Below are 13,829 nucleotides of genomic sequence, written 5' to 3'. Positions count from 1 at the left end.
ACTGTTCTTTACTGCGTTAAAATTAATGTTTTGTTTCCCGATTTTAAAAACAAGTGTTGCTTAAACTCCTGCAATGAGTTTACAGCAACCTATCACTACACCGTGCCTTGTTATATTGAGCATTGGGATATGTCACACTTTTCCTTTGTCTGCAGACAAATTAAAAGGAAAAAAATGCTGCTTTAAATTCGGATACACTGATGGAAAAGTGTGTCTCACTAAAAATATGTCTTTTTAATGAGCTAAACAAAACAAGTTTTGTTTTTACATTCATCAGAACTTATTGCTGATTGTGGTGCATTTTTTAATTCTGATTTTACCAGAAAACAATAACTGAAATAATATATAAGACAACAATGCAACAAATTGAAAAATCTATCATCTTATTTTTTTGCGTAGTCGCCATGTTTGGTCCTTTGCAAGATGGAAGAAGACGAGACTAAATTGTCCAAGTTTCTTAAAACAGAATTGGATGCTTGAAAATAGCATAAAATGTACCATCAATATGTTTTTTTTCCCTTGTTTAATAATTTTCTTGAAAAGTGGATTTTATCTGCAGAATTGTATTCCTTCCTCATTGCTTCGGAGGCTTTGCGAAAAACAAAAGATTTTTCATCTAAAAAAAAAGCAGTTTACTGCCAACGTCTCCTTAATTTACAGGGTGGCGACAAGAACTGTGAAAAAAAGTTCCCTGACTTTTCCCTGATTTCCCTGATTAAGTTCACCAAATTTCCAAGATTTACGTTACCAATGATAATGTTTTTCTTTCTTTGCTCTACTTGAAATCCATTGTATGTTTGTATAAAATGCAGTATTTTAAACGTTTTAAGTTGTGTAAAGTTGTTGAACTAAAGATATTTTTTTAAAAGATGCTACTTTTTTAATAAAATGGTTAAAAAAAAGCGTATCAAGTCAATTTTTTATTGGGGAAAAAACTTACAAAAGAGTATATTATTTTTTTCTACAATGGAAAGATTATAGAAAATTAAAAAAAAAAAAAAAAAACTTTACTTCCAGAAACACCACTTAGCATAAGAATTTTAAGAAATTATTAAAATTACTCTTAAAAACATATGTGTATTTATGATAGAATTAAAAAGTAATAGAAATTATTTTGCTAAGTTTTCAAACAGTATAATAATTGTTGCAAGAATAACAAGTAATAGTGAAAGAAGAGAAGCAATGTAGTTATTCTTATATAACTAACTTTGCATAAATATTGACATATTTATGCAAAACAGATGAAACCATTTGACATCCATTCATGGGGAGCTTTTCTCTAATCAAGAACATAGAGTTTAATGAATGAACACAGCATTTTAACAATGAAAAAATAAAGATATTTGCTTAAGTACACAAGTTAACTCTATTTCAAATGATTTCAGTATGTAACGAAAAAAAATCTTAGATGGCTTTTGTAACAAACAACTTTGAAATGCAAGGAAAAGAAAAAAAGCAATTAGTTAATTTCAAAATATATAAAAGAAGAATACAACTTGGTTATAAAATTAAAGAATCAATTATGTCTGAAGAAAAGAAAACTTTTATAATCTGCGGTGACAACAAATAGTATAATGGCAACAAAGGTTTTTTTTATTGAAAGTTAAATTTTAGCAATTTAATTAAAAACGCGAAGAAGTAATAACTTTTAAGCTTTTATAGTATTAATTCAAAAACCAAAGATTTCTTCTTGAAATCGTGATTAGAGTACGCTAATTACTTCGAGACAATGGAATAAAGGCAAAGGAGCTAAGGCATTAATGAAGGCTTCCTCTTTGCCTGTATGGTTGTTTATTTTACTTAGCACTGAAAGCATAGAAAAAAAATTTCAAGCTAGGTAAAATAAACAACCTAACAGACACAGAAGCAATCTTAGGAAGTTCATCCTGTGGTTAATAAGTAAGATTCAATACTTTGACGTTGAGGAAAAAAGATGCACAAATATGCGGCAGTGTATAATCGCACCTCATTAATTTTACTTTTTTTTTTGAACAGATAGTTGGCGGAAAATGCATAGGGAATTAAGGTACTTAATTTTGTAAAGCAAAAAAAAATTTTTTTTCTTCATAAAATCAATTTTCCCTGATTTTTTGTTATTTTTTCAAAATTCCCTGATATTTCCCTGACTTTTCCCTGATTAATAAAGTTCCCTGACTTTTCCCTGACCTCCCTGATTTCCCTGATCTGTCGCCACCCTGATTTATTTATTTGTTCTGAAAAAAAATTCAAAGCTCTATTTTAATTTAATTTTCCAAAATTTTAGTTTGGATAAATAAATAGGCATTAAATGATTCTCTTTTAGAATGTACACAGCAAAGTTAAACTTATTTATTTTTTCATGAAAGTAGTAAAAACTACCCATCCCCCCCCCCTTCCATTCGGTACTTCAAAACTCGAGGACAGTGGTGGGCACTAAATTTTTTTTGGTCCGGTGACAGGTCACTTAGAAACTTTCTGAGTCTTGACTTTTAATGAGTCATTGACTATCGTACTAACAATCTTTTCTAATTTATAGATCAAGATGAGACTGTGACATTTGGTCTCGCTTCCCTAATTAGAGCATGTGAAACTGAAAAAATAAAATTCCCAAGAATTGCAAGGGTATTTTTTATGTTAATGATGACAAAAAGTTTTCTGGGGAATACTTTTTGAAAAATGCTTTTGAGCATTCCCTCCAAACAAAACTTTTGATTAAATAAAAAAAAATACTCAAAAATACTTACAAACTTCAGAAGACACGGATTTTCTCGAAGAGCTCCAACACAGCCAGCAAAACTAATGATGAAAACAATTCCTCCTAATACCATAACAACAACAGAGATATGAACAAATAGCTCAAAGGCATTATTTACTTCTGGAAGACCTTTGTAGTTGTACTCTTCTAAGAATGACCAGCCACCAATTCCAACCATTGCTCCTCCAACAAACTGAAAAATAGATATTTAATTAAACATAAATTTAAATAAATGTTAGGGCATTTCAAATACATTAAAAATATAAGTGACCAGTAAAAATTAGCAAGATTTTACTACATTTTGGGAGCAAATATTATTATTGTTAATGAAATTACAGACATAAAAATTCAAATATTTAGTTTGCTGCCCATGGCCATTAGACATTTTTAATTTACTAGCAAGCATGAAAGTGTCACTTCAAAAAAAAAAAAAAAACTGAACTCCACATCGATTGCAATAAGAACAAGCAGAGGAAGAATTAGATAAGATGATATTATTAAATACATTAAAAATACTTTTACAGGCAAATAATAAATAATAAAATTGTGACAAATTAAAAACCACCAATGATTTAATCACAAGAAAAATAAAGGAAAAATAAATAAATTCTTGAAATAAAACATGAAATGAGCAGATTAAAGGTTGCAAAGACTAAAATACTTTTTAACTTTCAGAAGAATAGATACTTTACAGCTTCAAAAGGATTGGAATCTCAAAGTCAGCATGCCATTTTCGGCCATGCACGTGTTTGATGTTGGTGTGTTTCCCAAATAAATTTATTTTTCACTTATATGAGTTTAAAATAATAAACTTTTCTTTTAAACAACAAGAAATCTGTTTAACCCTTTCCGGCGCGGTGGTCACAAAAAGGGACACCAATTTTAAAAATTTCTTTTAAAAAAAGTTTTTTCTTTAAAACTCCAAAAATCGCTGCATTTGTTGCTTTTATTTCTCTTTATCGCACACAGATGGCAGCACTATTAAATATGACTCTTTTTGTTGGCTTAATTTCTTGTTTAAAATACCTCAATTTTCAAGCTCAAATACAATATTTTTTTCAAGATTTTAAAATTTACACCATAAACTAAATTAGTCAACCATTTTCCCTCAGGAATCCTGAGCTAATCAATCATAATTTTGCAAAAGATTCGAGTTCATTTTTGAATGCATAAACAAAGCTTCTTTCCAGGTGTCCCCAAATGTGGACACCGCCCGTCTAGAGCATTGATCTCACTGTTGTGGGTGAAAGATGCAATTTGATACATTTCAGAAAAGGGGGACCAAAAGAATAGTTTACAATGGGCTTTTGTTTATTTATTTTGGGTTCTTGACCCAGAACAGGTGAAGTTGAAGGTCCATGACTGCACACATTTGAGATCTGCTTTTCCTACCAGACAGTTGTATATTTTTTTTATTATCAGCTTTGACATTATTTTTTCTGTAAATGGTATTATACAGTCGTATTTTTTCATTTAATATTTTATAGCACAAAGGGAATGCACATAAAGCAAGAACAATGTGCCAAAAATATTTTTAACATTTTAAATTGCTTATTTAGATAATTTTATATAATCTATATGAACTTTCTTGAATTTTACTTCATCTTTATCTTGGAATTTTTACAGTAAAAATATTGAATTTTGTGTTCTAAATATTCTTAATGGCATAAATTATTGAAATAATTAGTAAAAATGCTTAAGAGCTTAAAATATTCGAAATTACTCCAACTGTCATACGAGGTAAGCATAACCACTTCAGAAAACAATTTCTGCTCTAGGAGGGCGGTGGTCACAAATGGGGACACCACCCCCCAGCTGGAGGGGGTGAATTTAAAAAAATTTTGACTCTAAAATCTATGTCCAGATAACCAATTTATCCCATCCATTGTGTTTTTTTATTATATTTCTAAAATTTTAATGACCCGCGCCTGTAAGGGTTAAAAGTTGTTCCCGATCCTGCTACATTATCTGTCGCGATTTCTCAACAGATTGAGATCAATCTAAAAAACAATCAGAAAGCTTTTATAAACGAATTTTAGCAAAAAGCGCGGAAAACTTTCATGGCTGTAGTAGTGACTCTTGTATTATTATTAGTCAAATGGCTACTTATAGTAAAACATTTCATTACAGTGTTATATTCTTCATAAAAAGTTGTTTCAGTTGTATTTCAGAAACTAGAAACTAATACAAATGAGATGATCAGCAACAGGTTCTGGTCCTAGCTAGGCTGGTCCTAATCAGTTTATTAGTCTCCAATGAAGATCAATCCATTACAGCCTTTTCTGGTTAGCTGTTCCAAGTGCTCACAACCCTACTAAAGTAATAATTTTTCCTCATTTTCAGATTAACCCGAGACTTAAGTAACTTAAAACAATGACCCCTTGTGCTGCTTTCCCTGCAAAAATCTAACCCATTAACATATTTCATTGTGATAAATTTAAACGACAGAACCATCTTAATCTAAATCAGAAAGTCCCCTCACTAGCCTAGTAGCCCTTAATTGAACCCTTTCTAATCAAGAAATATCTTTCTTGAGATAAGGAGACCAAAACTGAACAGCATACTCAAATAAGGTCTTACCAAACTTCTAAATGCATGCGGAAGAACCTTATTGCATTTGTTTGAAATAGATTGATTGATAAACCCAAGTATTCTGTTGGCTTTGTAACTTGCAATGTTGCACTGTTGACTAAATTTGAAGTCCTTATTTATTAAGAAACCCAGAACAATAACATTTTCTGCCTGACTAATGACTGAAACCTGTAAATAATAACTTTAATGCCTATTTCCACGACCTAAATGTAGCACTTGGCATATTCCAAATTTAACTACCATACCCTACTTATTTGCACACTTAGTAATATGATCTAAATCATCTTGATGTCCCTGCCCCTGCATGCAACTTTCGGCAAAGCACATGCTTAATGTCAGCAGGTTTTTAAAAATCTACTTTTAACTATATGAACTATTTGTTGTTAAACCTCAGTTAAGGGAAAGTCTTAAAGAGGTCAAGTTCTGTAATCCGCTAAATTTCACGCCAATTTTCCCAATAAAAAAAAATGTTCTGAAAACAACCAGATTTTCAGAGCACACACAAAAAAAAAAAAAAAAAAAAAAAATTGTAGAAACTCCAGTGAAAACTTAGAACTTGGCAGCTATGGCTATTAAGCAAACTAAAAAATAAAAGGAGAGTATATGTTACTTCATCATTTAAGCTACTCCCTAACTGCTGTTTAAAAAGCAATGGAGTAGATCCAGGCACCACCATTTTAGAGTACCCAAACTAAGGTAAATAGATTTCAAAAACTACAACACTTTGTGTTTTCTATTTCCATATCTCAGACCTGGGTTGTCAGATAAAAAGTATTGAAAACAACCAAAACACTTCTTAAAATTAGCCAAAAAAAGTCGAAATGTGTGAAACCTGCACCACCCCTCGACAGTTTTAAAAGCTTCAATCGTACTACAACCACACCTGAATATTTATAACACATTCCCCATACTTTTAAAGAAAAAATTCTTCTTTAGATAAACAAGAGAAAAAAATGTATGAAAATAAAAAGTTCAAATTTAATATTTAACTGATGTTTATTTTAAGAGTGTGGCGCTACTTTTTGTCCAACTGTGATGAGATGGGGGAGGTTTTTAAATGCCTTTACCTGTTCAGGATCAGCAGAAAGAGAAAGAAGCCTGTGTATAACGATACTGTCTATTACGACAACCTGTCTATAACAATTTTTTTTTTTTGGCCCCAGCAAAATGCAAGCATGAATAACCAAACTGTCTATAATAATTTTTTCTTTTTTTTTTGGTCCCAGCAAAATGTCAGCATGAATAATCAAACTGTCTATAATAATTTTTTTTTTTTTTTTTTGGCCCCAGCAAAATGTCAGCATGAATAATCAAACTGTCTATAATGATAACCTGTCTATTACGACATTTGTTTCAGGTCCCAACAGTATCGCTGTAGACAGGTTTTACTGTGTATATATATATATATATATATATATATATATATATATATAGCCTAATTATATTTAAAAATTCATATAAAACCATTACCACAGTTGAATGCGCTGAAACTTTGGATTCACTTCATTAATATTCTCTGAATACATTTCAGCAAAATTTTCATCACATTAAAAAACAATAACTACGAATTTTGAGGAAAAATGTTTTTTTTTTCAGTAAAACAAAAGCCTGTCTATGTACGTGGGTTGCCTACAAGCATTCACAATACAGGCAAACCATTAGAAAATCAAAACAAAAAAAAATTTCAGACAAAAGTGGAACAGTATATCAAACTAATTATTGCTCAAATACCTCTGAAGCTTTGATGTCCGCTTGCCATTAACTTGCGCTAAAAAATCTACACTGAAACCCGCATCCTCAGTATCACTGTCTCCAACATTCAAAATGAATGCCTTTCTTTTCATATATGATTTGTTCATTAGTTTTTACATCTGACCCTCCATTAAATATTTCATTCATTTATCCACCGTGATTGAAATAAAACTGATCCTAACATACCGAATACGATTCAGCGAACTCAAAACTGAAATTTTTACTCCCACCCCTAATACAAATAAATATTCATCCTTTCCATTCCACTAAAATACAAAACACAAGGAGCAAAAGTCATAAATCTAAGTTCTGACTAATCCAGCTTCAGAGGCTGTAACACGTGCAGTTGTTTTTCTTATCCAAGTCCACGGATTTAAAAAAAAAGAATATAACCGAAATCACATATTGAAGGTCAACCTTCTGTAGATCGCGCATTGGAAAAAGTAACAGATTTCAACCGCCATCTAGTGTCATTTAAAAATTCAAATATATCGTTCCAAACTGAGATCACAAAGACGTGCTCACGGGCCGCCTGGCATAGAAAGTATAATCACGCCCGCGATAACGCGGCCGCTGGAGGGAGAAACGGGTGATCACGTATACGTGATCATGGTCACGAAAGGGTTAAAGCTATTTTTTTTTGCTAAAAGCTTCAGAAGTTAGCAAAATATATTTCCAAAAACTGTTACCTAACGAAGTGTCATAATGCTGTGATTGATATCTGCGTAGCCTTCACATTGATGCCATAACTACACATAATGAGGCCTAAGACAAATTTTTAATGATTACATTATCCAACACCTTAAATGCATCTGGCTGAAAAAGCTATTTGGGAAGTATTTTGCCTCACTAAACACCAAAATCACCAGAAAGAAGTTGAGATTAGCTCTAGTTTTAAAAACACAGAGCCAACTGGAGCAGTGAAATCCCACTAATGGTCTTTTTTTTTCCTAGCAGATAGAAGCAACCCCCATGGAACTGACTGTCTTCTAAATATGAACCCCTATTTGGGATAGAAAATTTCACTACACAAAATTCAAATGGACTTCAAGAAATTTAAATTCTGGGTAGAGAACTGTCCAAAATGAACCTTTAGTAGATTCACCTACTTCGTTTCTACCCATGCTCATTCTGCTGGGAATAATGACGAACTTCGTGAAAACTGTGAACAAAGATGGTTTACCAATACCTTAGGGGGAAATTTCCAAGATATATTGAAGGTAAAGTTAAGGAGAGAATCTTTAACAGCCCTTCAAATTGGTTCAATTATGAAGATCACTGCTTTTGATAAAAGTTTTGAAGGGGAGGAAAAAAACACATAAGAAGCCCTTAAGGGTGTATTACAAGTATTTCTACGTAGCAGAGAAGAAAGATCTAAAACAGGTTCTGTGACCATTATAATGAAATATGTGTCTTTGGAACTCTATTTCGTAGACTGTGGAGCTATGAGCAGTGAGCATGGGGAAAGGTACCACCAAGATATCTTTGCATTAGAATGCATATATCAGGGTCATTGAGCTAAGTTGATGCTTGTCAAATATTGCTGAAATGTTATAAGAGATGATCCTTCTTCGATACACAAGAAGCAATAGAAAATGAAATGTTTACTGCAATAGGCCAAAAACAACCTTAGCAGTCAGAAAAATAAACACTGCTTAATGAAACAGGACATATTTAATATCATTTACAGCACAAGCTTTTTTTTTTCTTTTCTTTTTAACTTAACCTTCAAATCAACGTCTGATTGTTGTGCATCGTTCCCCAGTGCACTTTTGTGTATCTTGAAAACATGAGCTAATAAAAAAATCCATTTGAAATCCAGTAATATATATTCATTTTTCTCGACCCAAAACAAAAGGGATTTGACTATTTAAAACCAGGATGCAGATAAAAAGTTCTTTCTCGTTGTGTAACGTTATCGACGATTTGTACAGTGAGTATTAATGTAAGGGCCCCATCTCGGGACCTTACAATTGCATGGTTAAAACAGGAATTGATCCAAGGCACCCAAATTTTAGGGGCCCTTATTGTAATCTATTTCACGTCAAGGGAGGGGCAATAGGGGCAATCGCCCCTCCCTTGAGGTACCCTACAGAGACAATTTTTCTGAATCGAGGTCTTAAAACAAAAGTCATGGCCATTTTTGATTTAACGTTTTGGAAAGGAATTGGGTTTGAATCTCCCTCCCGAAAACTTTTTGGAATTGAAGCTTCAAACAGGAATTTTAGACGGTTTTTGGTGATTTTAGGAGAACTTCCTCCCGAAACTTTTCAAAATTTTAGTGTCAAAGAAGTGATTATAGACATCTCAGTAAGTGTTAGGGAAAGGAATGGGTTCAGCGACTTTCCTCCGGTAATTTTTCAATACTGCAGATCCAAAAAGAAACGACTTTTGATGACAACAAGGGTACTAAATTTCAGAACATTCCTCTGGAATTATTACAAAGTTGGAATTCTAAAACGTTATTTTAGAATAGCTCTATCGATGGAAAAGGAAAGGAATAGGTTGGGGGATCGCCTTGGCTAAATCTCTATATTTTATTTCTTGTAACCAAAAAGGATGTGGTAGCCAAACCGAGCAGATTGCAGGGGTTTGGCCAGAGGAAATTTGGGTCCGTTAACGGACCCTTCACAAAAATACGATCACTCAAAACAGACCCTTCACAAAATTCCGATCAACCATAACGGACCCTTCACAAAATTCTAATCAACAAAAACGGATCTTTCACAAATAATGTATTGTAAAAGCGAATCTAAAATCGTAATAATGGCTAATTTTTCAAAAGAAATGTCTGCATATTTCTGTGATTCTTACTGTTTTTGTTATCACAGCAGAATCAAAATAGCCAGCAACGATGTTGTTGGTATAGATTTTTCTGAAAATGGTATTTGACCCGCAGCTTGATATTGCTGCCTCAGCACCTTTCTCCCCCTGCTCTCAATCTAAACAATAATAACATATATCAACGAATTGAACTTGGTACTGCTAACGAATAGAATAGCTATAGGTTGGGGAAGAAATACACAAGTGATCACTTCAGATACGGTTATCAACTATAAAATTAACATTAACGCTAAATAAATTAACATTTAGTAAACCTTTCACAGGGACTTGGAAAATATTCCTAACATTTTACCAGCTTGGCAATTTTTGTGCCTTTATAGTAAGATGTTTTAATGTTATCAATGAGCCTCCCCCCTCTCCCAATGCATTTATTAATGTTTATAAATTTAAAATTTTCATTTTTACAAAATAATTTTGTTTTACAAAAAAAAAAGAAAGAAAAAAAACGACCTTTCCCAAAAAATTTTTGATTTTTCACAAAAACTTTTCGTTTTTCAGAAAATTATTCTGTTCTCACAAAAATATTTGATTTTTCACAAAAAACGGACCCTGTGAAAAACCCTGGACAGACCCCTGAGATGTATATCAGATACATAGTTTAAGAGGTAAAAAAATCGCCCCTCCTTGAAAATTTTTTGAATCTGTCTTTGGTTAATTTATTTATTTGTTTCATTTCATTTCATTTATTTAACTATTTTTGTTAGAAAGAATGCTAAAATTGAACAAGGATGAAGTTCTGTGCACTATACAATTTACAACAAGGTACATTAATCTTATAGTAAGCAACTGAATAAGAATGACCCAAAGTTTCTTTCGCTTTGGGACTCCATATCGTTATAATAGGAACTTACTCCATTCCCTTCCTTGCAGTGAAGGGAGCTGGTAGATCTTAATATAGGGCTGATCTACGTCGATGCGGGGCACTTTGTGGCTCTAATACCAACTCCAAAACGATCCTTTAATGAAAAGCCAGAGAACGCCAGAGGCAATGACTTCGGTCAATTTCTGATAACTTATTCACTGTTCCACATGTTTTTGTTCTATAAGTGTAACCTGCCTTGCCATTAGAAATAAAAATTTGAAAAAATATATTATTTTAGTTTGCAAAGGATGAGTTAGAAAAAAAGCCTAATTGTCTAATATTTCCCAAACATGGCAACAATTTTCTACGCACAGATTTACTAATTGCATGGTTATGTTTAGTTATTTTTTCATCAAAATGACTAACTTGATCTCTGCTCTATATTATGTCATCTGTGTGTGTGTGTGCTCAAGTTTCTTACTTTTCTTTTTATTTTTCCAAATAGCATGAGTAGGTTGCTAATGGACACAATGCACGGGGACAACGAGACAGGCTGTCTGAAAACGGAGCGGGTTCAAAACGGGACATATGGTCACCTTAGTCGTGACCCCCCCCCCCCCCTTTCCCTCTTCAAGTGACCTAATATAGCCTCCTAAATCTGCGTTTTTGGGACCTATTTTTACAAAAAATACACCAAATATCCCCTATTTCTGCCAGAAAATTGCAGACACGTGATTCGCCCTTGGCTGCAATTGGTGATGCAAAATTATACAGGGTGGAGAGGAAAAGCTAACACAACTTTCGGCCATCGATTTACATATTTTCAAACTTAAAAATACGTTATAAAGTGATTTTTCATTCCAAAATCGGAAATTCATCAACTCAGAAATTATTTAAATTAGCGTATGAAAACACTACATTAAAATTATTACACAACTTATGAACACAGAAAAGAATTCCGAAAGATCTCACCCAAAAAAGTAAGTTGAAAAAGAACAAAGAATATTTCGTGCATGGACTTATGAAATCTTCTGGTAATCTGTTTCGTCTACGAGCCATAATGGAGAATCGAAGAAACAATGAATCATCAAATCAAAACTTTGAAGTATAACAACCCCAAACTTCGTCTTCATAAACAACGAAAACAGAAGAACCGGATTTCCGGAGAACAGATCAAAGTAGTATTGCCACTAATAATTTTTAAATATACATAACTTTATTACATTACGTTCTACTTGAACGTTAACAGTGAAAAATGAATCTTCGTTTCCTCCTTTTCTAAAGTCTGTTCCCTATACTTTCTTTTCATTGGATATTTAAAAGGCTAATAAAACAGTTTTCCTCCCACGCATACTTTTATTCTCACTAATGTGATAGTTGTGGTTCAACTGCTAAAGCAATGAAGACCCCCCACCCCCTCAAAATGAAAAGATTCGAAACAAACTTGAATGGATACTCTTTGGCTACATTCGGAAACAGGCACCGGTCACACCAGGCCACCGCAAGCGGTCGAAACGGTTGAGTCAACTCGATCGTTTCCTAACGCTTGCGGTGGTACCGGTGCGACAGGTGTCTGTTTCTGAATGTAGCCTTAGGTGCATTCGGAAGCAAGGATCGGTCGGCGCAGTACCACCGGTCACGTCACCTAACAGGGCCATTTGTCAACTGCGTTCGGATATGCTGCGGTCGCTTTCTGGCGGTCGACTCGGTAGCAACCTGTCGCAGCGCCGTCCCCGTTTGGACGCGGTTGGTGAGATCACAAAGGTTGCGTTCGACGAGCACGACCGGTAGCGCCCGGTTAGTTAATCACGTGACAGCTAATGATCACGTGCTCCAATCAACAGCTTAGATTGGTAACCGATGCGGTAACCGGTTAATCACAGAACGCTGCGGTTAGTTACTGGTTACTCAACGGTTAACCGGTAAAGTTTGTCGAACGCAACCAAAGTGTATCGTTGCTGAATTCGGTCGTGTTTCATGTTTTGATCGCAACGCACTTGACTTTCCCATCACGAAAATTACGCTTTGATGCGGGGGTCGTTTGTTGCTATAGAACTACCGCGCTATCATCACGAGCGTTCGGAAACACAGCTGTTCCACCAGGCTCTCCAAAGAAATTCCAGAAACGTCTTAACCAAACCAGCCTAACCAAAGAGTTCTTTATTAGGAAACTCTTTATTATAGAACTCTTTGAGCCTAACCACGCGGTGTGTAACCGGTGGATTGTTTCCGAACGCAGCCTTTCGGTTCTCCCGGTGATTAACCAGAAGCATTTAAGGTTGCGTTCGACTAGCTCGACCGAGAACGACCGGTTAGTTAATCAGGTGACAGCTAATGACCACATGCTCCAATCAACCAATCAACTGCTTAGAATGGTAACCGCCGTGTTAATCGGTTGATCATAGAACGATTCGGTTAGTAACCAGTTACTTACCGGTCGACCGGTGAGTTTCGTCGAACGCAACCCGTACCGCAAGCCCGATAATGTATTTGTTGAATGATCGGCTACAAACTATAACCTTTGGAAATAATGTTCAAAAAAGAAAAAAATATCACGACGAATCCACAGAAATAATTTTTTAACACTAAAAACTCGCTGGAAATTCACCAAATATCCTAAATAAACAAACAAACCACTGACGTAGACCGGAAGTAGCGAGTCTTATTTCCGGTTAAGCGCCAATCTCCATTGCTAGAGATAGGTGTTCATAGCGAAAGCGATTTTGTTGTGCTTCTTTAAAAAGCAGAATAATGTCTTCTGCGTATTTCAATGCATTAAATAAGAAAGACAAACTTAGTTATTGTTAAAAATTATCTTTCAATGGCTGTGACCTTACCGATCCTTTAGTAGATGGATGGCGAATCTATTGCTAACGATTGATGTTTACAGTGTTCAGGCAATTTTGTTTTCTTTCAGTTCTATGTAGAATCATGTCTTTTGCGTGTTTTAATGCATGAAATGAGTATAATAGGCTTTGCTATTCTCAAAAATTGTCGATCAACGGATCTTATTTTCCTGATCCTTTAAATACAGAAATAAGAAAAAAAAAAAAAAAAAAAAACGAGTCTTCGTTTGTCGATCATTACCGCGATTTCAATGATAAG

At 34.0% G+C, this 13,829-nt stretch overlaps 1 protein-coding gene across 1 annotated transcript in view; it reads right to left on the bottom strand.

Annotated features, from left to right (window-relative positions):
- Positions 1-11,783, bottom strand: part of LOC129219300 (tetraspanin-5-like) — a 41,123-nt gene extending 29,340 nt beyond the window's left edge. The window contains exons 1-2 of the mRNA XM_054853643.1: positions 11,697-11,783; positions 2,724-2,927 (exon numbers count right to left, since the gene is read on the bottom strand). Of these exons, the coding sequence (XP_054709618.1) occupies positions 2,724-2,927; positions 11,697-11,783 (291 nt within the window). The remainder of the gene's footprint in view (positions 1-2,723; positions 2,928-11,696) is intronic.
- Between the last annotated feature and the right edge of the window lie 2,046 nt (positions 11,784-13,829).

This window comes from Uloborus diversus, chromosome 3 (assembly GCF_026930045.1).
Source record: "Uloborus diversus isolate 005 chromosome 3, Udiv.v.3.1, whole genome shotgun sequence".
NCBI classification, from domain to species: domain Eukaryota; kingdom Metazoa; phylum Arthropoda; class Arachnida; order Araneae; family Uloboridae; genus Uloborus; species Uloborus diversus.
Note: the sequence above shows the minus strand (reverse complement) of the source record. Positions and strands in the feature narration are given on the sequence as shown.